Source organism: Equus asinus, chromosome 21 (assembly GCF_041296235.1).
Source record: "Equus asinus isolate D_3611 breed Donkey chromosome 21, EquAss-T2T_v2, whole genome shotgun sequence".
NCBI lineage: Eukaryota > Metazoa > Chordata > Mammalia > Perissodactyla > Equidae > Equus > Equus asinus.
The window spans coordinates 89211510-89236820 of NC_091810.1; the positions used below are offsets into that span (position 1 = coordinate 89211510).

Here is a 25311-nt window from a genome sequence, read left to right on the forward strand (position 1 = left end):
ATAGCCAGGACGAGCCTGCTGTAGGACTCCACTGCGTCATTTGTCCCCAGCTATGTGTTAAGTCATCATTCGGGTGCTGTTCTTGAGCCCATAACCTATACACAATTTCCTAGCCTATGGAACGTATAGGAGACCAGAATATCCCCCCTCCAAATATCCCTTTTTGGCATCAGGATTATTTTGAACTGATTATTTTGAGAAACAGCAGACCCAGGAGAAGCCCTATAAAACAGACTAGAAGTTACTCTTTTATAAGAGAAATTTACATAAGGAAGTCTCCATTTGTAAGGCTGTCTCTCTCTCTCAGCACCAAGAAGAGAGGGATGCCTCTAAATCATTAGTAACTTACCAACGGAGAAGGCACAGACTAAATCTGCATAACCACCTTACCTTTGTTTACCATACTTTTGCTGATTACCGTCCTAAAACTTGCCTCCCTCACAACCTTCTTTCTTCTTTTTAGCTGAGATGACATTTAAGCCTAATTCTAATCCATCTCTGGGTTACTCATTGCCTAGATTTCTCCCATGCATATATGAAATTAATGTGCTAATAAACTTCTGTTTGCTTTTCTCGTATTAATCTGTCTTTGGTTACAGGGGCCCTAGCCAAGAACCTAGATAGTAAAAGGAAACATTTTTCCTCCCCAAAAGCGTCAGTGTGTCGGATGCTGGGATTCCCTTCAATGCAGGCCTTGTTGCCCCTGCTGCTAGGAATGCTGTCAGTCCCTTCAGGGATTGCCAAGACTGCAAAGAGCCACCTCACCCACGGTCACCCCCTTTCCAGAGTAGCCCACATCTAAGGACAGAATGATCTGGTATTTTAGGGGCCAAGCCATCTCGGTCCAACTGGGGATAAATCTGAAGAGGCATTCTAACTCCAGGGCTTCCGGGGGGGTAGCCGTAATCACCGGGCCTGCATCTCAGGTTAACTTCTCCCTCGCCCCATGCAGGCTTCCATTCATAAAGCGTTGGTCTCAAGGGCACCTAACCATCCTCTTCTCTAAACTTCACCTCAGAGTCTACTTCTCTGGGAACGCAATAGGCAACAGTCAGAAAGAAAGGTGAAGAGCACCTGCATTTGCAGCACATCTTGCTCCACACACCCCCAACTGCGGTAGAACTCCCTAAATCGGACAGCGTCCAGTTAGCATTACAATCAGAAACGGATCAAGAGGAGCAGCTGGGAGACCCCAACTCAAGACAGGCTTAGATGGCCACAGGAGACTAGCCAGTTAAATGCCCAGACACCTTATGGTCCCGCCTCTCCTGTGCCAGCAGATACGGACCCTACCTTCAGGCTGTAGAAGCTACTAATGAGGAGCTACTTAAAGACCTGAGAGAAGAACAGGGAAACGCAGTCGGACGGAACATTACATAACTGCTCGCTGGAGGCCAGCAACAATAAATGTGCACATTGCCGCAGTTTAATGTCTTGAAGCAACAAAGCAAAGGGGAAAAGAATTGAAAGATCCATTTTCAGTTTTATGCACTCAGACGGAAAGTCTGGTGGGAAATCTCTCTTCCTCCCTCCCCTCGCCCCATTTGTTTGCCTCTCCTGTGCCCAGCCTCTGTTTCTTTCTCTCCTTCCATCCCTACTTGACTATTTGGAGAAGAGACTTATAGCAATTCAACCTTCTAAGTAGCAAACAACCATCACAGAGCGCTGGCACTTCACTCTGAGGGAAATCTATGATGGATATTTAGGCATAAAATGGTCCCCAGTGCAGACAGGGCAGCACAGCAGTGAGAAGTAGCAACTGACAAGAGGAGAATGATACTTCATTACACCATCCTCTCACTTACCGGGATCCACACAGTATCCACCATGTGCCAGCCACCCTGCCACAAGCTGGGATACAGTGTAACCACAGACAGACCTGGTCCCTACCCTGCTGGATCCTCCTCGAGTGAGGAGACAGACATTCATCCAAACATCATAGATACAAATATTAACTTACAACTCAGCCAAGATACAGTGTGAGATCAACAGGCGGAGTTATGAGACGGAAGAAGCGACACTGGAGTAGAGCAGTGTGGGGTCACTGGGGTGGGAATGATGTCCCCACAAAGCTAATTGGGCCCTGAGAACATCTTTATCTCAGGCCAAGAGCCCATGTGCATACCGGTGCTGCTGACACTTGGATTACAGTATTTAAGATTTCAGAAAGGAGCAGAATTTTTAAAGAAATTTATAACAAATAGTCAAAATAAAACAATTTTAATAAAATATGAACTATTCTATTGGTCTCTAAGTTGTGGTGTGCACACGCTAGGGAGTGAACAAGATGATCCACTTGGGTGTGCAAAGAACATCTTTATTTCATTTTTATGTCAACTTTTAAAAAATTCCAGTTTGATACTGCTTTATAATGTACATGCTATATTGATACGGTAGTACTTGCATCTCATTTGTAAATAGATAGGCATGTATTAGGTGTATACACTCAAAAGTGTTTCACTGATGGGTGCATAATCAAAAGTTTGGAAATCAGTGTTTTAAAGTATTTAGCAGTCAGCTGGTGCTTAATAATAATAATAAATATTTTCTGAGAACTTACTACACACCTGGCATATTAGCCCCTTATATGAATTATTTCATTCAGTTCTCATAATACCCTTAAGGTTGGTACTTACATTGCCTCATTTGACGAAACTAAGGCTCCGAGGGTTCGGTCACACGCTGGAGCTCGCCCAGCTGGTTAAAGGGAGACCTGGGTTTGAACCCAGCTATCCTTACTGCAGAGTGGGCTCCACCCATGATATTAAGCTGCCTCATACATGCCAGTTCCCACCACATACATACTGATGCTTAAAAGAATAATATTTGAGGTTTTTTGGGAATGGTCTCTTAGGAGGGATACTTTGTTCTGGGATAACACGCAATAAATATAGACTTATTAATAAATAAAGAAAATAGTATCAAATAACCAGGTATGAGTCATACTTCTTAAAGATTGGCCTCTCGTGGAACATAATTCCCGATGACCTTGACTGAGTCGGACAGGGAGATAGAGAGAATAGCTGTAGAGCCCCCAGCCACCCGCTCATCCCCAGTACAGCTGTGCAAACCTGTCCTTTGATACCTAAGTGGGTGGCAGCTACTCCGTATCCTGAAGCACTGTGGAATGTTCCGCCATGCTGGCTCCCACAGTTTCTAGAAAACATGTCTGTACTACCACCTTAAGTCCCCTCTTGAACTAGGCAAATGGATGGACAGATGGATGAAACCCTGGGTTTCTATACATGGGCAAGGCTGCAAAGGCCCAAGAGCCACCATCATGTTCTTGGTGACCTAAGATGGTCCACGATCAGGCCATAGTCAGGAGGAAGGGGTGACTGGGAGATGGGTGGGCATCTCAGTTGCGTCTCCTTACGGTGGCCTGTGGTATTTCTAGGTCTTGAAGCCAGGGATCTGAGAAGCCATTCTCTTTATTCCCATAGCCACTCCCATCTTACCAAATCTTGTTATATTAGAAAGAACATCAACCCCAGTGTTCAACCTACTCATATACTTTCACACAACTCCTTTCCTTTCCCAACCAAGAATGAGTGTGAGAGACATCAGTACAATCTGTGCTCAAATCACATGGCAGTCCAAGAGACTACTGTCACCAAAAGCCTTTGGAATGCAGTTCTTTAACAGCTGGTTGGAATGTAATTCCTGCCCCAAATAAATGTTCCAGTGGTCCGTTTCCTTAGAACACGAGTCCTGAGTGATGAGCTGTGAGGAAGAAGAAAAAAGTCTCCTATCCTAAGGTCAGGAGAGTTTCTGAGTGCTGTGTCCACAGCTCTGTCTGGGAAAGCCAAGCCGCATTCCAGGTGCAGGTGCTTAACTCAAACATATCTGGTGAGGGAACACCGTCTGAGGTGAATCTTAATCTTGCAGTTTGGGGTGCTCCAAGTTACAGTCAAAGGATAGTAGAAGATCTCCTTATTCTTTGGGTTGTCCATTCTGAAGGCAAGTCTGCAAAAGTGGCCAGGACTCCACGCACAGCCTGTCAGCCTTTGGCGCACCATGTTCCTGTTATTTCTGCATTTTCTGCGTTTTCATTCCCCATTCCAAGTTGACATCTCCCTTCTTCTCCACCCTTTTCTACCTCCACAATAGAATTTTTCCAGGACTTTTTATATAGACAAAATGATTTTGAATATTGATGAAAAATATAACAAAGACCTGGCAAGGTTAAAAAATGACTTCCAGAAAGCAAAGCCATCTAATGTCATTTAGTTTTGCACTCTGCTTTGAAATTCTCTTCTTCCAGATTTCTACACGGCTCACTTGCAACTTCATTCAGATCTCAGCTCCAGCTTCACTTCCTCAGTGAGGCCCTCCCTGCAGGACATGTCTAAATACTCTTTCTCTCCATCCTATCACTTTGCTAACTTTTCTTCATAGCATATGTCTCCGCTTGACATTAGATTATAAATGCTTGTGCTGGACTATCCCTTGTCTCTTTCTCCCCAAGAATCTAAGCTCCAGGAGAGCAAGGATTTTGATCTGTTCACTGCTGTACTTGCAGCAGCACCTAAACAAGTATCTGGCATATGATGAGTCCTCAGGAAATAGATATTTGTTGAATGACTAAATGAACGAAGAAAATCTATGTTATTTAATGACTAAATTAAAACCAAATGGAACCAATCATCAGGGAAATACAAATCAAAACCACAATAAGATATCACCTCACACCTGTTAGAATGGCTATTATCAAAAAGACAAGAGATAACAAGTGTTGGCCAGAATGTGGAGAAAGAGAACCCTTCTGTACTGTTGGGGGGAATGTAAACTGGTGCAGCCACTAAAGAAAATAGTATGGATCTTCCTCAAAAAATTAGAAATTGAACAACCATATGATCCAGCAATCCCACTTCTGGGTATATACCCAAAGGAATTGAAGTTAGGATCTTGAAGAGATATCTACACTCATATGTTCATTACAGCATTATGATATGAATAATAAATATGGCCAAGATATGAATAAAGGAAATGTGGTGTATACACCCACACCCACACCCACACACACAATGGAATATTATTCAGCTATAAAAAAGAAGGAAATGTCATTTGTGACAACATGGATGGACCTTGAAGACAGTACGCTAAGTGAAATAAGATAAAGACAAATATTGTATGATCTCACCTATGCCGACGCTGAAAAAATGGAACTCTTGGAAACAGAGAACAGACTGGTGGTTGCCAGAGATGAGGGATGGGGGAAATGGTTGAGGTGGTCAAAAGGTGCAAACTTCTAGATAAATAAGTCCTACAGATGTAATGTACAGCATGGTGCCTATAGCCGATAATATTGTATTGTATATTTGAAAGTTGCTAAGAGAGTAGATCTTAAAAGTTGTCATCACAGGAAAAAAACCTGTAACTATGTGAGGTGATGGATGTTAACTAAACTTATTGTGGCAATCATTTTGCTATATATGCATATATCAAATCATTATGTTGTACACTTTAAATTAATACAATATGGTATGTCAATTATATCTAAACAAAACTAGAAAAAAGTAAAATAAGAAGTACTTCACAGCAAAAAAAGAAAAAGAAAAGGAATACTTAGAGTCCTGAGACGTTTCAGAAATCATTTCTCAGGCCAACTTTCTGCAAAGGAAGTGAACAAAGGTGGAAGAAAATCGCTAAAACAAATAAAAAATGTTGAGTTTCTTTACTAATAACAGATCTCTTAACTAAGGTTTAGGATGAAAGTAGCTAAGTCTGTCCAAACAGCCTCAGCCCATTCACTGCCAAGCTTGACATTCCCTGGGACCACCTCATGTGCTGAGAGCCAAAACTTGTCACGATAGAGAAGCATAAATCGCGACTCCCTGTTCTCTGTAGCACAGAGCAATAATTGATAGTGTCCTACAAATGTTTCTCCAAACCCCAAGTGCTGATTCTGTGACGCTTACTTCTCTCAGTGAGCCTAGAACGGTTTTAGAGGAGATTTCTTTCTTGACTTTTCTTTATCCTCCCCAAAAGTGTCCCAGTGTTAACTGTACATATTTATCTCATGGTCCAATGACTCTTTCTGGTCAAGCTGTTCCTGTTACTAGAAGAGCTTTGTGCTCTGGCCTCTGCAGCCGGAATAATCAAGCAAATGGAAAAATTGGAAAGAACAAGGATAGTTTGTAAATAAATACATGAGAATTAAGACTGAACCACAAAAATTCAAAATCACCATTAGAAAAAGCTGATCAGTGAGAAAAAAGATTAAAACACTGATGTTTTCAAGCTGCAAATACAAAATTATTTTTAAAAATCATATGATTCGTTTCTGTAAGGGCTTCCTTAAAATATCTCTAAATATGCACTATTATCAACACAATTGATAGTAGCTTCAGTGTGACCTACTTGCAGCCTGGCCATTCTCTTTATTGAAACAATAGACAGGACAGATTACTCAGCAGTGTGACTTACTCCAAAATAACTTCCCTTACCAAATGATAGGGTCACTTGTCACACAGGAAGTGAAGACTTGGCAAAATTTTCACTGGGTAGTTTCCTTTGACTTTTCACATTACAGTCAACTGATTTGTGCATGATAGGACGTGTAAATTTAATTGTCTTCACACTTTTTGAAAATGTACTGGGTCTGCAAGACCCTTCCAGCCAAATGGCCTGCTGACCTTTCCAACTCAATATGGTAAACATATATTTAACATATCTTAAATCAAAGATAAATAAATTAATAGTGAAATAAATTGAGTCATTCATTCATCACTTTTAAGCCATTCTTGTGATTTTCCTCTACACATCAGCTCCTTCCCCTAACTTCTAACTTCCCTGTTTCTGCCTACCCCCCGCCATGAGCCCACAAGACCAGGGCAGCGGAGTAAGCTGTTCTTTCTTCCTCCTTGTGCCCAGTTGGTCCGAACTCCACATTATCTTTCTTCCTTCCTTCTTTTCCATCTGCCCCTTGGTTATCATCCAAGCTGAGGCCTCATCTGTCTCCTTGCTTCCTGTCTCTATCCTGTACATGGCAGCCTAACCATCCTTTTGCTTTTGTCCACATTACACTCTTCCACTGACTTCAGAGTTGGCATTGCTCAACCTGGCACTCAAGGCCTTCCATAATCAAGCTCTGCACTTATTTCTAGCCCTATGTTTCAATGGTCTTCCATACTTCAACAAATCGGAAATGTTTTTCTTTCTTGGAATATTCTTTTTCCACCCCCTTTTCCACCTCCATATCATGCTTTTCCCTCTGCCTGGAATGCCTCTCCCACCTTCACACACCACATACATCACCATCAGCAGAGTCAACCAACTATCCTTCTTTGAAATCTTTCCTATCACCCTAACAAGAAATCATATTGTCCCCTTTCGAGTGCCTGTAGTACTTGGCCCACTCCTTTGGCACCTGCCTTGTAGTGTATTTATTCATATGCTATGTTTTCCTCTGATTTACTCAGAAGCTCCTTGAGACCATTCCTTGTTTCAGAATTGAAATTGATGGGACTCACTCAGTTCATTCGTATTGAAAGAATGAATGAATGAATGAGTGATGGAGAAAGGTCTTTCTGTTCTCTAAAAGCAAGTTTTAAACTTATTATTGATAGGAAATTCAGAAAACATTAGTAGACATCTGGTATTCCTAAATATTACATAACAAATTAGTGTTTGTAAAACCATTGTGGAATAGAATGTAGGCTCCACTAAGATAAAACTAGTTAAGGGTAGCTTGGATCCACAGAACAATTTGACAAATGGTGTTGGAAACATTGACTAGATAGTTAGATACAACACAATCTAGTTTTATTCTCTCAGAAGGTTGTTTTGAGATCATCAGCTGCTCAAAATGTATAGAAAAATGCTGCTTTCACCAGTATTTAAGTGAAAATATTTTTTTCTTTTGTACACTTTCATCTGTATTGAGCATGAACAAAACAAGCGTGGCATATGGTATTTCTTGGAATTTTTATGTTTACACATGACATAAAAGCACAGAACACTGCTGCTTATATAAATGCCAACAGCTCTCATATTTTCCAGTTTTATACCTTCTTGTTGGAAGGGACTCAGGGAGCCATCAAGCCCGGTGCTGTTTCCAAGCGCATCAATGCCTAACCATCCCAGAAATACATGTGCTCTTACAAACCTTCCAAGAGGCGATTACATAGCACAGGAATTCATCCCAGCCTCTCCAAATCCTGAAGTCAAGAATTTCATCCAAGCCTCTAAACTATATTCTTCTGAGAGTAAAACTCATTTCCTTATCCTGTAACTTTCAGAAACAAAGGCCAGTACTCCCTTTAATCTGTACCACAAAGAAAAAGGACCCAGGGGGGCTGCACCAATGGCTTCCGTGACTCAACCATGCTGGGCCTCTGCCCGTAGTTCTGACCATCCTCTACTTCTGTGACTCTGCTGTGCTGGTCCTCTTGCTGTACTCTGGCCATCCTCTTCTCTTTCCAGCACTGGTTCTCATCTCCCCCTACCTGTCTCACTGTGAGATTCCCCAAACTTCAGCCCGAGGTGCCCTGCCCTTCTCTGTCCAAAGAACCACTGGAGAACCTGTTCAGTAGTGTGGACAATAAGCCACTCAGGACCCAGTGTAAAGTACTATGGGTCCCAGTTTTGCCTCTGACCTGTAGTGGGACCCTGGACTCATCAGGTAATTTCAGGTAATTTCTCCCGATATGAATCTGTTATCTGTATGTACACAACTAAGATAAGAGAATATCTTAGTTTCTTCAAGCATTAAGCATCCAGGACACTACAATTCTACCAACTCTAAGATGATAATTTCCAAATATTCTAGCTGTATATCCTCTACCAAGCTCTCAGACTCTTTCCTTTGTTCATTCATTCACTCACAAACTATATATTTAGCAGCAATTATGCACCAGGTACTGTGCTAGGCTTTGAGGATACATTGGTCGATAAAAAAGGCGTGGTCCCTGCTTTTGTGAAGTTTACTGTCCGGTGGACAATAAACAATGTAAGAATGATAATTAATAAGCAAGTACATATACAATCTCAGATGGTGCTAAGTAGTTTGAAAGAAAAGAGAGGGAGAGAGAGAGAAGATACAGTGTGAGAAAATTGCGGGGCAGGCCCTCTCTGAAGAAACGGCATTTCAAGCCAAGATTCTTGGGGTAAGAAGGAGCTTGACATCCGAAGAGCAGAAGTAAGGCCATTTTAGGCAAAAAGAATGACATATGTAGAGGTCCCGAAACAAGAAAAGTTCTTTGTGTGTAAAAGGGGCTGGTGGACCTGCAGCAGCGGGCTGAGGGGAAGAAGCACAGAAGGGGCATTTCTCTCCTCCTCATATTCACCCGAACACAAAAGCGGACTTGAATCAGGGTTTCCCTGACTTGTCTGCCCCTTAGGACCACCTGGTGATCTTCTGAAAATCCCAACGCTCAGGCCACACCCTAAACCAGTAAATCACCAACTCCAGGGTCAGAACACCAGCATCGGGATTTTTTGAAGCTTTGAGTGACTCCAAAGCTCAGACAAGTTTGGGAACTACTGATTTGAATCAATTTTAATGCTTAAGTTCTTGTTTACTCATCTATCAAATGATGGGGTTTAACTTAATGAGGTCGGGTCTCTTTCTGGCTCTAAATTAGATGCTCTCTACATGCAGACCCAGAGTCACTTCCACCCCTCCTCTTCCTCAAATCTTCCTTCCGTCCCATACTTCTTTCCTGGGACTCTCCTAGTCTCCCAGTCAGGCCAGAAACCTTGAAATCTTAGATTCTTCTCTTCACGCTGTTTCTAAAAATCAAGCAGATTCTGTTGATCCAAAGCGTCCGTGAAGCTCTGTTCTCCTCTCACCCGGATACGCACACCCTGCAGCCTCCCCGCCAATCCATCCTGCCCAGCGACCTTTCTCAACTTAATTCCTACTGCCTATCCAAACCATGCCCACCCTTCAAAGCCCTTCTCAAGGAAGCCTCACTGACAAGCTCAAGTATCTGCGACAACTAATCTGTAAAGTCTTATAGTCCTCATAGTCCGTACAATGGATACAATTTAGAACTTAATTATATACAGGCATTTATCATACATTTATCATGATATTATCTCCCCAACGGATGTTACATAAATGAAACAAACAAACAGACATTTCATTAACCCCGGAGTATATTAAGCTTTCAAACATTACCTAGCAGCAGCTCCGGCAGCACTGGTGTTAGAGGTAGTGCAGTGGCGACAACATTGCTGGTGGCAATAGAAGAGGCAGTGGTAGTATGAGGAGAGGCAGTGATGACAGTGCACTGTAAAGGGCCTTGTGGTCACCAGGAGCTTTATATACATCATCTCATTTAAAAATTAAAACAATCCTACAAAATAGTTCTAATCTCCCCACTTCACAAATAAGAAAGTTTAGATTAGATCAAAGAACTTCCTAAGGGTGTATGGCAGATCAGCCTGGTCCTGAATTTTGTCCCCATTACTCCATACAAGCCTCCCAATAAGCTTTCCAATGAATGGACCCTTTTTTGGAATCCTTTTGCATCTGACACAGACTGATCAATTGATTGACATAAATTGTTGCATGCAGTGGAGAATTCCCAGTAAGGAAGACAGACTTGTTAGTTTTTCACTTTTGCAGACTAACTAGGGTCCCCCAAAATTGGCACATAAGCAACAAATGTGCATTAAGATACACTGTGGCCATTTACTAACAAGATCCTTTCCACTTAAAGTCGTCTGATACGGTCGGTAAGTGTACCAGCGGATGCCCCTTTTTATACCAGCAACGGTGGAGGATTTACTCTGGGTACTGAGTTGCCATTGCCAATTTTGGACGCTTGGAGGAACAAATGCTAACCGTGACTCAATGAGTCACATGATTTAGAAGTTAACCTAGAAAATCCTTCAGCCATTCAAGGTCAATTAAACATTTTATGTGCAGAACATGTAATCCTCTCAACAAAAAAACCAAGAGGGCCTCAGCAAGTTAGACATTTTCTCCATCCCTTGCCTTAATTTTTCAAAATCAAACTCTGGCGTTTGGCTGCTGGTAAGGGAATAGCTATGTCAATAATACAGTAACAAAATTTCTCATCAGATGTTTGTTAGTCATCCTGCTAGAGAAAAAAATCTCTATAGTAAGAGAGATAATTGTCAGCATCTTTGGGGGTCAACCTGTTTGGAGAAATAATGCTGCTCAGAAATATAGATAAAAATAGGTAGGAGAGTGAGGAGGGAAATACTTAATTTACGTTCGGGTACTAACCAAAGGCAAAACTGAAGAGTATCTTTTAATTAAAATCCTTTGCTGCTAATAAGGGCACTTAAAAAATTTATTTCAAGATAGATAATTTTCTAGCATCCATGTGAAAAGAAAGAGTCACATAGACGAGATCATCCAAAACAGCAGAAGATCTAGAAGTTGCTCCTATTTATTTCAGAAAAGCATTATTTAATTTGTTTTTTTGTGTGTGTTGCAATTCACTTTCCTAACTAAGTCTGATTTAGGCTAACATCATAATTAGTTTGCCTTTCCTGAGCCCTCGCCAAGTGCTAGGAGGAAGTTAATCTAGAAATGTGCTAGCAGAAGATAATGTGGAAAAAAGGAAAAAGAGAACACTAAAATTACCCATCTCGAATGTGGATAAATGGCAGACCAAATATCCGCCCTCAGCCACAAATTTCTCAAAATAGAAAAAAAAAATGTACCTATTAAAAGAAAACTAAGTCCATCTTGGATAAAAGTGATAAAATGCACTTGAACAATATCAAGGAAGTTCTCAGCTCTGACCTAGCAGGATCTGGAATAAGTCTCATTAGATCCTGGTTCTCAGCACATGCTTGTATCGCTCGATGCGAATTCACCTATTCCGAAGACTGATCCAGAACCCACAAGGCCCCACAAAAGGTAACCTCACCTGTTTTCTGACCCAGAGCCCTGAGAGCAGAAGGAAGTTTTCCTTCTAATAACTGAAGCAGTTGACAAATTTGCAACAATAAAGCCATTTTTAAAAGATGAGTCACTTCACAGTTTTTCTCTTTTCACCCAAGATTCCTCAACTAAACCAATGGAGTCAAGATCTCTTGAGATTGGCTGTGAGTGGGTACATTCATAAATAGCCAAGTGGCCAGCGTTTTGTGTTGGCAGCCAAGAGCCAGTCATCCTAGATCAAGGTTTGCGATTGCAAATTTTTTCATTCTCCTCCATTTTCCTTTTGGCTTATGGGAGACTTGAACTAAATAGCCAGCTGGTGAGGTATACAATGATACTTAAAACACGTGTGTGAACACTTGAATCAAGCATTGTGAAAGGCAGAGTCAGCTGAATTATTATTTTTTACCCAAGGCTTTCAAAATAATTATACTAAAAAGCATTCTTTTCTAACTTCTAGGAGAAAATACAGGCAGTTGAGCTATATACTATTGTAATAGGAGTATATCAAGGCATTAACCCCTTAGTCAACTAAATCTCTCCAATAGTGTGGTACTGTAAAAGGACATATGGTAGTCCCCTTTATCCACGGAGTATATGTTCCAAGATCCCTAGTGGATGCCTGAAACCACAGATAGTACCAAACTCTCTCTATATAGTATACATATACACACTATGATTTTTTCTATGGTAAAGTTTAATTTATAAATTAGGCACAGTAAGAAATTAGCAAAAATAGCTAATAATAAAATGTAACAATTATAACAATATACTGTCATGAAAGTTATGTGAATGTGGTGTCTCTTTCAGTCCAAACCTATTCCTGAATCTGTGTAACCATCCCCCACTTGCAGTAAACGGCTTCATGTCACTCATTACAGGGGACGCCTTGCTGAAGTCTTCATATAGGTTCAGGGCTTTCTGTTGCAACATGTTGCTGTCAATCAGAACATGGTTTGTGTTCACGTCTTCCACCCACAAATTTAATGCCTTTTCCATCTTAACTAAGCACGTACCACACACTGTGGTCATAAGTTTTGCAGTTTGAGGTGCGACAGCAAAACTAGCACAAATTTCTTCTTCCTTCTACACAATTTCATAAATACAAGATTTATTCTTACTGTAGATCTTAGCAACTCCAGCATATGATTTTTTTCTTTCCTTATTAAGTTGAGAACTTTCACCCTTTCACTTAAAGGAAGCACTTTACGGCTTCTCTTGGCATATTTGAATTGCCAGCATCACTATTCTTGCATTTGGGGGTCATTCTTAAGTAAAATAAGGGTTACTTGAACACAAGTACTGCGATACCACGACAGTCGATTTGGTAACCAAAAAGCCTACCAAGTGACTAATGGGCGGGCGGTATAAACAGGGTGGATACACTAGACAAAGGGATGATTTATGTCCTGGGGCAGGATGGAGTGGAACACCGTGAGATTTCATCATGGTTCTCAGAATGGTGCACAATTTAAAACCTATTAATTGTTTATTTCTGGAATTTTCTTTTCAATATTTTCAGACTGCAGGTAACTGAAACCAGAGAAAGTAAAACTGCAGATAAGGGATGAGTACTGTACACGTGTGTGTGAATGCATTACATATAGTGCTTCATACATGATGCAATTATTTACAGTGGAAAACAAAAATATACGACCAGATAGAATCCTTACCTTTTCAAGTATAGCATTGCCTAGGTGAGGATTGATGTTGTGCTGGCTTATCTCTCTCTTGTATTTATATTCATAAACTTGGTCAGTGATATTAATCAGCAGAGTTGATGGACTGAAGGCCAGTTTTCCACAATCATACACAGTCCCACTTTCAATATCAGTTGGCGCTGTAGCATATCGCAAGATTAATCCCATTATGAGGCCTAAAATAAAGAATAAATAATTACACTGGAGGAAGGCAATCTAACACATTCACTATTGGATGCTTTAAATATATGTTTTGGAACTTACAGAACTGACAGGAGAAAGGGTTGGGTCATTACCTGGTTTAGAAAATTGTTCACTCTTCCACAGATACCAGTTCAATAGATTGTATTGTTAAATATTTTCGGCGAACACTATTGTGTGAATATCCAGCATATATCCCCCCTTTTTCCTTCCTAATACACCCACAAATTTTGGAGAAAAGAGCTACCTACCTCTTCTATTCCATCCAAGAGCTTGGAAAAGAATCTGCTGTTCTGTGATAGATACTGAGTAATCTAAACAGTCTGGAGATAGAATTCCCCTGGAGAAAGTTTCTGGTCCATAGATCAGCACGTATCTAAGACAGCCCCATCAGACTAAAGAAGCATTCCTATACCATAGTTGGGGAAGAGGTGTTCTTGTTCTCTCCCTCAGGACATGACCAAGGCAATTAGTTTCTCCATTTTTTGCTGGCAGTATCTTGTGACGTTGAGGGGATCCGTTCCAAGGACATAATCAATATACTGAGGATGGTAGGACCAAGATACAGGCAGAATCCAGGCCCTGGATGACGTCACTGAGTCACCAGATCAACCTATCCTGGAGCTACCCTATTATAGACTTTTTGTTATGTGACATTACTCATTCTCTAATTTTTCAAACAATTGTGAATCAAGTTTCTGCTTACCTGTAGCCAAATACATTCTAATGATACAACATTCCTTGTAGTGAAGAGTTGAACCCAAGTAACAATCCTTGACTTTTAAGTTTATAAACTCTGTTAGCATGCTCATGGTAACCTGATAACTGTGAGCTTTCTTAACATTATAGATTTATTAACAAATAGCAAAGAAACTTCAGAAGTCTACACATTCCTCAATTCAAAATTAGGATTGATGTATGTGTTTTAGGATAAATCCACAATTCACTCTTAAAAACATCAAATATTGGTGTTTTAACATCAAACACTCTCTTACGAATCCAGGCCTCTAATAGCCTTTCACTTATTTAATAAAACATTTGTTGGGTACATATTTTGTGCCAGGCATTTGTAGATTTAAAATAAAAACAGTCCCAGTCCTACAGGAGCTCAAGTTTGTAAAATGAAGACCCCTAAGCAAACAGTTATAATTCACCGTGACATGTGCTATGACAGCTGGTAAGCACTGTGTGTTATATGAGTCTAGAGGAGACACTCCAAAGCCTTTGAATGATGCAAAGCTTTAGATGAATCTTAAAAGGTTGTATAAGATTTGTCCAGATGAGCTGAATCGGTGAATGAGTTGGGATCCAGGCTGCACGTGTGAGTGGCAGCCTGTGAGTAACACAGAGACAGCCTAAAGTTCCCCAGGACTGGCATTCTCCAGTGTGGTGGATAGTTGTCGGGGAGTGGCTGCTTAGCCAGCAATTGTGTTTCCTGGCTGTCTTGCTTCTGGTTGGGTTCTCACCAATGGAATATAAGCCAAAGTGATGTGTGCCACTTCTGGCCCACAGCATCACAAAAGTAAGCAAGTTTTCTCTCTTCTCTTTCCCAATCTGTGAGACGGGTGGGGAGGAAACAAAAGTCCTGTAGATAGACAGAGTCACCAGACTGAAGAAGCCTGGGTCCCTGAGATACCCGCTGGGGGAAAACCATCTACCAGCCAGAAACACCTGCAGTGGTCAGTTACATGAGTAAAAAGTTCACTTCTACTGTGTGGTCACTGAAATGCTAGTGTTTCTGTGTTAACAGTCACTAGGACAACCTAATATAACGTAAAAATACAGAGGGACTTAAGAAATCTGGTGGATGTGAGTCAGTAGTGGTGTAAGACCAGAGAAACAGAGAGAGAGACAGACAGACATAAAGACAGAGAGAGAGAGAGAGAGAGAGGACGCTAGACCACAGATCAGAGGCAGGGACCAGCTCATAAGTAGGCTCCTCTTTCATGCTAAGAAGTTTTTATTTTTAACTCAAAGGTAATGTAGATTTTAGGCAGGAGAGTAAAACAATAGATTTTCATGCAAGAACTATCATTTCGGCAACAACGTGGAGAACTGGTTAGAGTAAGAGGTGAGAATGAAAACAGATTTCTTGGAAGAATATTTTTCCGTTATTTATTCCTACTTCAGTATTTGGCTCACTCCTCCACAATAGTGAGAAATACTATATCCTAACCTTTGTGAGCCAGAGAAAATAAGTGATGGACATATAACCACCGTGAGTGCTCCATCCACCACAGAACAGAGGGCACCTTCCATGTGCAGTGTCAACACAATAAAACTAGTCAGGACAGAGAAGGGAAGACACATCATCCACGCTCCAAGTGGTTCCGGGGGTCTGCATAAGAACATCACTTTTCCAACACTCTTTGCCTAGGAAGGATTCATTTTCTAAAATTTATTCAGCAGGTACCATGAACAGAACCCGTATTAACTTCTTTGAAATTCCCAGAAGGTGAGCCATTTATTTTTGCAATATGCTTTCAAAGCAGTAATAAGAGGTAAACATGTTTTTTCCCAAGAAGGGAAAACAACTATTTGTCATAATGAGTGCCTAGTACCTGGGTTCTGTGGTTAAATTCATACAAGTCCTCAAAACCTCAGTGGCCCTGCCTGGCCCTCTGCACTCGCTCCAGTCCCACCCTTCGAGAAGGGGCACTCTGGAGTAAATGGAGTAAGCTGCTTGCTGCCAGAAGTGACCGTATGTGATGGCCATGAAAACACGCCTCTCAGATAGATCTCGCATGGCGAGGAGTGTAGTTGACAGATGGTCTCAGCTTCCGCGTTCTGGAATCCATCTCCACACTCATGCTGAGGCCCGCCAACGGCTGAGCACAGCAGGGATACTAAGAAAGGGAGATGGGGCTCCTCTGAAGGGCCATCACGGCTCAAGGATGCCCCATCAGTCCTGCCAAACCTTTCTTAGAATTGCACCACAGCCTAAACCTTCTCCTGCCCAGCCCTCCTTCCTTCCCTCTCTCCACAGGAGTTGGGGCTGCACCAGGGTCTGACAGCGGTCCCAGCATCCGCAGGCTCCCTCCCTGTTTCCCTCAAAGGAGTTTCCCCAATAAATCTTTTGCACAACTAATCTCTTCCCAGGGTCTGCTTCTGGGAGGACCCAAATGAACACCTTAGACAAAAGGCTCTGTCCCACTTCTCCCTAACCGCAGGGACTGAGCGGAACCATCATCATGGCAGAGCATAAGGGCCAGTAGGGCCTCACAGCTCACTCAGTTAACAAATGCATGTACCCATTTGTGCGACGCACTGCAGTCGTAGCAACTGGAAAATCCTCATTTGTCAGAGGCCAGACCCCTACTCACAGAGTCTCAAGATGCTTTAACAGCCAAAAGTCCACTCAGTGCTGTGGCCATATGCTGACACAAATATTGAGTGCTGAGTTAATGCACTCCAGCACAATACGGCATGAGAGCAGGTGAAAGACAAAGTAGGATTGCTAGCAGGAAGACAATGCTAATGAAAGGGGTTGTTTTCACACCCACACAAAGATACAGGATAGAGAAAGCACTGACCACTCGTGCATAGAAGAAGGAAAGAGGAGAATGGCTGCCACAGCTTATGGACACAAACCACCACTCTCATTGGTAAGCCATGAACCAGGACCCTACCTGGCCAGGAGAACAGGAGCAAGGCTGCCCCAGCAAAGTAATACCACCCAGCAGTGATGGGCACAGCCCCGGTCCCAGGTTGTATCCTCAATGCATGACACTTCACTGAGCTCTGCCCCTGGCCAGCTGGTGGCATCATCTTCTCCAGGCAGAAACTCTATACCAGCTGCATCCCCTGCTCCTATAAGTTGGGGCGTCTTGGCATCCAGGGCAGCAGCAGTGTGGATCTGCTCTCTAGTGAGCCCTGACCTCTCTCCAATAGCATACAAGCCCTGGGATGGAGCTGGGACAATAGAGCTCATCCCTAAATCGCTCATCATCCTAGAAAGTCCATCTCATGTCCCACCTGTGGGTTGCTGTGCTCTGATGCAGGCTGTGCTCACGGAGCTCCCAATCTTTGAGTTCTTACAGCACCCACAGTTTGAATCACACTCTTGATTGCCCCATTTGTTTGTTCAGCATTGCTTTGCAGACCTTGGCTTTGTCTTCACCACTAGACAATGAGACTGTTTAGGGCAGAGACTCTGCACCATTCTTTTTCTATTTTTCCTCTAGAAAGGCCAACCACTTTAGACAGCATTGTAAGCCAACTTTATCCCTTGGAGTCAGGAAGAAAGCATCTTCTGAGTTTATGTAGTTAGTCAGTGACCAACATTTTAAAATGTCACATGTAAGGAACATCACACCAAAAGCTGTGATGTTCCCGTCCTTGCAGAGCTTGCAACAGAACTTCATAGCAGATGCCCAACATGCAGTTGACATGGTGATGTTTGCAGGAGAAGAAAGGAGGGAAGAAGGAAGGCAAGAGGAAAGAGCCTCAGGAGCACTCCAGGTGAGAAGCATCTAGAAATCTGAGCCTTGTCTTTCTGTACTGGCTCTCACTGCATTCTCCACGTTGAAATACGAGAAAACCTCACTCCCTTCTCCCTCCTTCTGCTTTCATGCCGCAGACACTCAAGACGCTGCTAGGACTTGTGGGAGCTATAAAAATGAATAAAACATGGCCTTGGCCCTAAAATAATCAAATATTTGGCCATAGCCCTAAAATAATCAAATATTTTTTTTTTAAAGATTTTATTTTTTTCCTTTTTCTCCCCAAAGCCCCCCAGTACATAGTTGTATATTCTTCGTTGTGGGTCCTTCTAGTTGTGGCATGTGGGACGCCGCCTCAGCGTGGTCCGATGAGCAGTGCCATGTCCACGCCCAGGATTCGAACCAACGAAACACTGGGCCGCCTGCAGCAGAGCGCGCGAACTTAACCACTCGGCCACGGGGCCAGCCCCCAATAATCAAATATTTTAATGCTACCAGACCTTTTCTTCCTGCCTAATCCTGTGGTCCTATTTTTCAATGAGAGTAAAGTACAGGTGTTTCTTTGGTCTCTTCTTACATTAAACTTGCATTTCGTAGCCAATTGCCCTACATCTTATTGACAGCTGTTCTACATGATGCCAGAGCATTTTCCTAAAGGGGCTTTTCTTAGAGGAATATGAATAGGGATTTACATATATACACACACATATATATATATATAATGATTAAACTTATATATAATGAAACAGATTACAGAATGGTTTTTAAAACACAACAGAGTGTTAAAATCTTTTTGTCTATGTCGACACCTATGATTGTGTTCACCCATCAGCACACATACTCCCACACTGCATGGCACACTCCAGCTTGCTCTCTTCAGATTCTGTTTCTGTAGGAGTGGTCTCCTTGGAGTCGCATAGTGCAACAAGCCCAGCTATACACACTTATCTAATCAGACTATTACACAGGTATATATTTAAATGCCATGTGATATTGGAGAGAATTTAGGAGCCTAAAGCACATGTAGCTAATACATGAAGATCGTCTAGTAGTTCTTTCACTCCCTATGCATTGAGTGGCTACCAAGAATAATCTAGATAAATGAGGTATTATTCCTTACTAAAACAAGAAGATAAATCCTTAAGCTATATAATATTATATTCCAACTTGGTAAGTGTATCAGATCCTGTTGATTGTCAACCCAGCATCCATGCCCTTTTTTCCCAGCAACGCCCCGGTTTGTTCATCTATCCACCCCTCCCCACACAGCCATGTGATCAAGGTAAGTTGACCTCACTCTCAGCTCCAAGGGTGTTCCCATTTCCCTTGTGATAATTGGTTCTAGGACAGCATGTATTGACCCTATTCCGGTCAATAAAAAGTGATGAGAAGCTGGCTAGGGAGCTTCTTAGAAAAATATTGACATCCTAAGAGAGAGACAGAGGAGAGACGAGCTCTCTTCTTCCTCAGGATGTTGCTGGGCTTGGTTAGGACACCAGCAATTGCCATCCCCACCTTGCTGATAGCCTGATGCTGAAGTCAGCCATGAGAGAAGCAGAACAGAAAAAAGGAAAGAACGTGGGTCTTTAATGACAATAGCAGGCTGCTGAGTCAACCAGCCCTGAAGGCTATTCTTCTCTAGACTTCTGGTTACAGGAGATAATAAATGTCCTTATTGTCTAAATCTGCTTCAGTCAGGGTTTCTGTCGCTAGCAGCTGATTGCATCCTAACAGATACAAACATTTTTCTTTTCTTTTAACAACTGAATGTACAAAGTCCTAAGGAACCCTAAAGGAGAGACCAACTAACCCCACGCCCCAAAGTGTTAGGGAAGACTTCACAGAGGAGGTTCTTAAGGATGCATAGGAGTTCACCAGGTAGAGAAGAGGCCATGGACTTTCTAGGAAGAAGTATACAGAAATCAGTGAGCAGTGCCAATCAGCCACATGAAGCAGTTTGGGACAGCTCTCTAGGGCAGCTGAGATCAAGGGCCCCAGAACGGCTGAGGAACAGAGAGCGTTCCAGAGGGAGAGGTGGTTGGCAAGAAGGTCCTGAGGAAGAAATGAGTGAGTTCTTTGTTGGGAAGCAGATTTGCTCTGTTTTGGAGCAGAGGAAGCTGCATTTGGAGACAATTATCTGAAGGGAAAAAAAGAGAATCGCGATATGGTGAGGACATGGAGAGGAAGTTAGCCTCAGAGTTAGTTTACAGGTGCGCGAGGAAGAACTTAGCAAAGGGATTTGGGTAGAGGAATTTCAAGATAACAGGAGTAAAATAAAGCCCAATGAAGAGTATTCTTTACCATTATTACCAAAGAGTGTTCTTTACATTGACTTTTTATGGTGGGTGACTCTCTAAGGCAGGAAACCAGTGAGATTATTTCAGTTACTTAGATTTAAAAAGTACGAACTAGGGATTCAAATGTGGGAATGAAGAAGAAAAGGGTGTGACAGATATCCCAAGGAAGCCACGTCAGTGGATATCATGTAACTGTCTGCAGATGTATCCACAAATACTAGACTTCAAGGGATATCACCCTAATTGTTAACTTTGTGCTTGGTATTTATCTGCCTCCTCCATTTTATCAAAGTCTGTCAGAGCACTGATTTAGAGAGATGATGTATGTTTGAAATTCAAACGCTAAATGCATTTCCTAACATTTTCCCCTCAGTTTACTTTTACCCTGAGATTAGTCAGGGATAGAAACGAAAGTAAAAATATACAATGCCTTCTGGTTACTTACGGCTTTTGTTCTTTCTCTGCTCTCCCACCAACCGTCTAAATTCAAAGAACTAAAGGAAAGTGTGGGTGTTGCTAAAAAGGGACATAATTTATTGCTTTGTGCTAGTTCACTACCAACTTGCTTTGGTGAAGGAAAGAGTCCCACAAGGCTTTCAGAACAGGTCTGGGGCACCCACCAGCAAGAATATCTCATGATATTGCAAGGTAGAAAGTGGTCCATGAAGCTGTTCCACCTTGGGATGGCTCGTTCAAAGTGTCTATCTTCTCACAGGACAGAGCCATATGGGAAATGACAGAAAGTCCCGGCCATCAGCTCTTCCACCACCAATGTGTGTGTCCAATGTTTGTCCCCATCCTTAGTGCATGCCAGACAACACACACAAGCACAGATATGAACACACACACAAGCACACATGCGTGCAGACACAACAAACAACAGACACAAAAACACATACACATACACACAACACACACATTTCACAGGACTCTGGGATTCCTATCATAGTATTACAGATAACTTTTCTTTAGAAATTATCTCAACCACCAACTCATACACAGCGAACACCCCTCCTTGCAATCATCTTAAGTTTACAGAAGAAATATAGAGTTAGAGATCTCTACCTAGATGCACACTGACTAAAACAAAATGACTTCTTACTTTATGTTTACACAAAACAGTCTATTTTCTTTCAAACCAGAGGTGGAAACATTACAAACTATTAAGAGGGAGGGACTTTCCAATAAATGGAGATTGTCTTCCAAACCCCTTTTTCCTCACAGGAGGGTAATGAAGTGAGAAAGAGAACAGATAGGAGAAAATAGAGGAGATGAAACTAAGAACTGCATGTTCAATTTTATTTTCCAGGTGAAGTAGTTCTCAAACTTTAGTGCACCAGAACCTCTGGAAGGTTTGTTAAAATGCAGAAAGCTGGACCCCACCCTGAGTTTCTGACGCAGTAGGTCTTGGCTGGGACCCACATATTTGCATTTCTAACAAGTCTCAGGTGATGCCGATGCTGCTGGTCCAGGGACCTCACTATGAGAAGCACTGTGCTGTAAGACAATAGTTCCCACCAGAGTTAGCACCAAGCCAGGCATGGAACTCCACCAAAATCCATGCCATCTCAGGCTCATGCACATGGGTTTCACTGACCTTAGAGAGCCCAGAGGAGTAATTAATGATTCTACCTTTGGTCTGTTCCAAAGACTCAATTCAATTAAACTAATAGATGATGAAAGCGTATTTTGCATGATCCACATGAATAAGGCACAGTCCCTTCTCAATCTATTTACAATGCCTTCCACACCCATTCTGACAACCACAGCCAATTAAAACCAGAATGACTGTGGATTTGCAACATGCTTTCCCTGATGCTGGGGCAAGAGTTTGCAGGTCGGCCCCATCACCCTTCCTGGGACATTTCAACCCAGCTGCTTGGCATGGATGCACTTTCACAACATTACTCCCACTGTCTTTCCCATGCTGGGGTTTTTGCAATGGACAATAGAACATTTCTGAAGCCTCGAGTAAAAGAAAAACTTAACCACCCGCCTCTCTTCCCCACCCTTTCCCACTCCTTGACTTCATCAGAGAGTTTGCATCAAGAGCAAGAGCGTATCAAGACTTTGAAGAAAGGACAACTGTGGCTTTCAAAAATGATGTGTTTGCCAATTATTCTGCACAGCCTTGGCCAAGTTGTAAATTTTCTGAGTTTCTGTGTACTTATATGCAAAGTGAAGATCATCATGCCTGTTTTGCATGGATGTGGATTAGCAAAACGTATGTAGTTAGATATCTCAATATCCATCTTTCTTCTGTAAACTTCCTAAGGTACCATCACCTGGCACAGAGTAGACATTTATTAAATAACAGCAACACTTGTGAGTAATACAGGTGAAAGAACACGAGTTTTATGGTCCTTGGTCTGAGGCTCAGCCCTATTCATTACCAGAAAATTACTGTATGTCTCTAAGTGTCAGTTTCCTCATTTGTAACATGAAAGTGATAACACCTTCCCCAAACACACACATACACACATAGACACACTCAAGTTTGTGATACCAGTGGCTACAGAGAGCCCAACTGCAAAGGTTTGCATCCCAGCCAGGACGTTTAGCAGACACGTGACCTTGAGCAAGTTACTTAATATTTTGGTTCCTCAGTTTCCCCATCTAAAAAATGGTTGCTGTGAGGATTCAATGAGTTAATTTATGTAAAGTACTTAGGACAGCATAGTTCACATCTTAAATGCTATTTGTTAGCTATTTTTATTATACATTTTCACATAATAGATATTTAACAAATGTTAGTTCTTCATGTCCCCACTTCCATAACCATATAATTTTAATTCAATTTACACTACATGTAATATCTCCATAACTAGTTTGAATCAAATTTATCTTCTTGCTGTGAACACACACCAGCCTTCGGACCCCTGAGAGGGATCCTGGAGGCCTGTAGCTCGCTCTAAGGGCTTCCTCTGTAGCTCCTTAGGGATTCAGAAGCACTGCCAAATATATAGGAGGTTATTTGCTTAAAATCCACTTTTAAAAACCTACAGAGAGGAATAAGCTTTCGACTTTCCCATTTTTTCTTTGGCTGACACTCGTCTTGTTCTGAGCCATCAAGTTGGCTCTGACTCCTGGTGACTCTGTGAATGAGTGATGTCCCACAATGTCCTGTCCTCAACAACCCTCCTCAACTTCTGTAGACTCGTGCTATGGCTTCCTTTTGGAGTCAACCCATCTCCTATTTTGTCTTCCTCTTTTCCTGCTGCTTTCTATTTTTCCCAGCATTATTGTCTTTCCCAAGAACCCTGCCTCCTCACGATGTGTTCAAAGTAGGACAGCCTTGGTTCTATCATTTTTGCCTCCAACGGTCGTTCAGGCTTAATTTGCTCTAGGACCCACTTGTTCGTCTTTCTGGCAGCCCAGGGTATGCGTAGAGCTCTCCTCCGACACTATATTTCAAATGAATCCATCTGTTTCGAGGCAGCCTTCTTCACTGTCCAGCTAATGCTCTACAGCATGGAAAACCTTGCCCTGATGGCTGAAGCCACTTAAAATCAACCTTTTTACACCAAAAGGGAGAGCAAGTATAGTTCACTGGGCTCTTAACCCTAATTACCTTTTCTGCAGATCCCTTCAAATTAAACCAGAGCCACTCTGATTCTCTCAGGACATGCATCCACAAAACCCTGAAGCCAGCCAGCCCTCACTGTTCTGATGGTACAGCGTGCTCGCCTCCCCTTCTGACAGGAATCCAACAGGTTTGACTGAGCACCATTACAAAGTCAGAGCAGGACTAGAAGAACTAAGAGGGGCGAAGTAATACTAACTCAAATCCCGTCTGAGAGAAAGGCCTGGAAATGTTAGAAGCTGGTAGGCTCTGGGAAGAAAGCTGCTGGTTTGGGCTGAGAGCTGCCTGGAGGCTGAAGTCAGTCTTGGCCTGGACTTTGAAGGACTTTTGCAGCTGGACGGGAGCTTGGTGATATCTATTTCATTTCTTGCTCATTTTACAGATGAGAAAGTAAGGCCAGAAGTTAAGTCATGGCCCAAAGTAATGCATCTAGCTACTGGGAAAAAAAAAAGAAAATTATCAAGATTTAAAAACTCAAATCCCCAAGAGAGCACCCAAAGCTTTCTCCATAAAGCATGCCACGTTTGAATAAAGTAAAATCCTCAGAAGGGCCTTCCAGGCAGGCGGCCGGGCGTGAAGTGCTCGTAAACATCTCTTGTGGGCCTGGCAGTCAGGGAGGCAGGGCTGGACTGAGGAGAGCGAAATGCATCACTAGGGTGGAGCCACACCACGTCCAACAGCCCAATTTCATCCTGAGGAAACTCCAAGTAATGTTAGCATGAAATTAAAGCCTTACGATTTTTCAAGACAGACAGCTTTTAAAGCTTGGTGATTCACCACGTAACTATATTTTCTTTAAATCTTGAAAAACATGCTGTTGAGTGAACTGAATTGACCCGATTAAACTGCTAAGTATACTCATAGCCAGTCAGCCGTAGTTTAACAGTTTAATATGATATGATTTAATGAATTCAAAATCTAAGCTTTGTAGCTTGAAATTTCCCTTCTGCCCACTGAACTCTGAGCAAAATTTCTACAAGAATTCAGAGACTGGCCCTTATATTGTAAGGCCCTGAAATCAAAGGTAGAATTCTAGGAGGTTCAAATTGTTCTGTCCCTAAGCTCAGATCCCAGCCCTCAAATGCGTGGCATTGTGAATGTCCTATAAAGTATGGGAGCCCCCAGTGATGTGTAATGGAATTCTTAATGTCATCAGGGAACAAGGAGCAATTTTTCTTTTATGAGCAACGAGCAAGGGTTACAGAGCCCTAAGTGAGCA

General features: G+C 42.2%; 1 protein-coding gene and 1 long non-coding RNA gene across 2 annotated transcripts in view; one reads left to right on the plus strand and one right to left on the minus strand.

Annotated features, from left to right (window-relative positions):
- Nucleotides 1-25311, minus strand: part of SLC9A9 (solute carrier family 9 member A9) — a 511724-nt gene that overhangs the window by 481855 nt on the left and 4558 nt on the right. The window contains exon 2 of the mRNA XM_014852057.3: nt 13543-13745. Coding sequence (XP_014707543.2) covers nt 13543-13745 — 203 coding nt within the window. The remainder of the gene's footprint in view (nt 1-13542; nt 13746-25311) is intronic.
- The window catches only part of LOC123279262 (uncharacterized), an 83796-nt gene that overhangs the window by 54408 nt on the left and 4077 nt on the right, over nt 1-25311 (plus strand). The window lies entirely within an intron of this gene.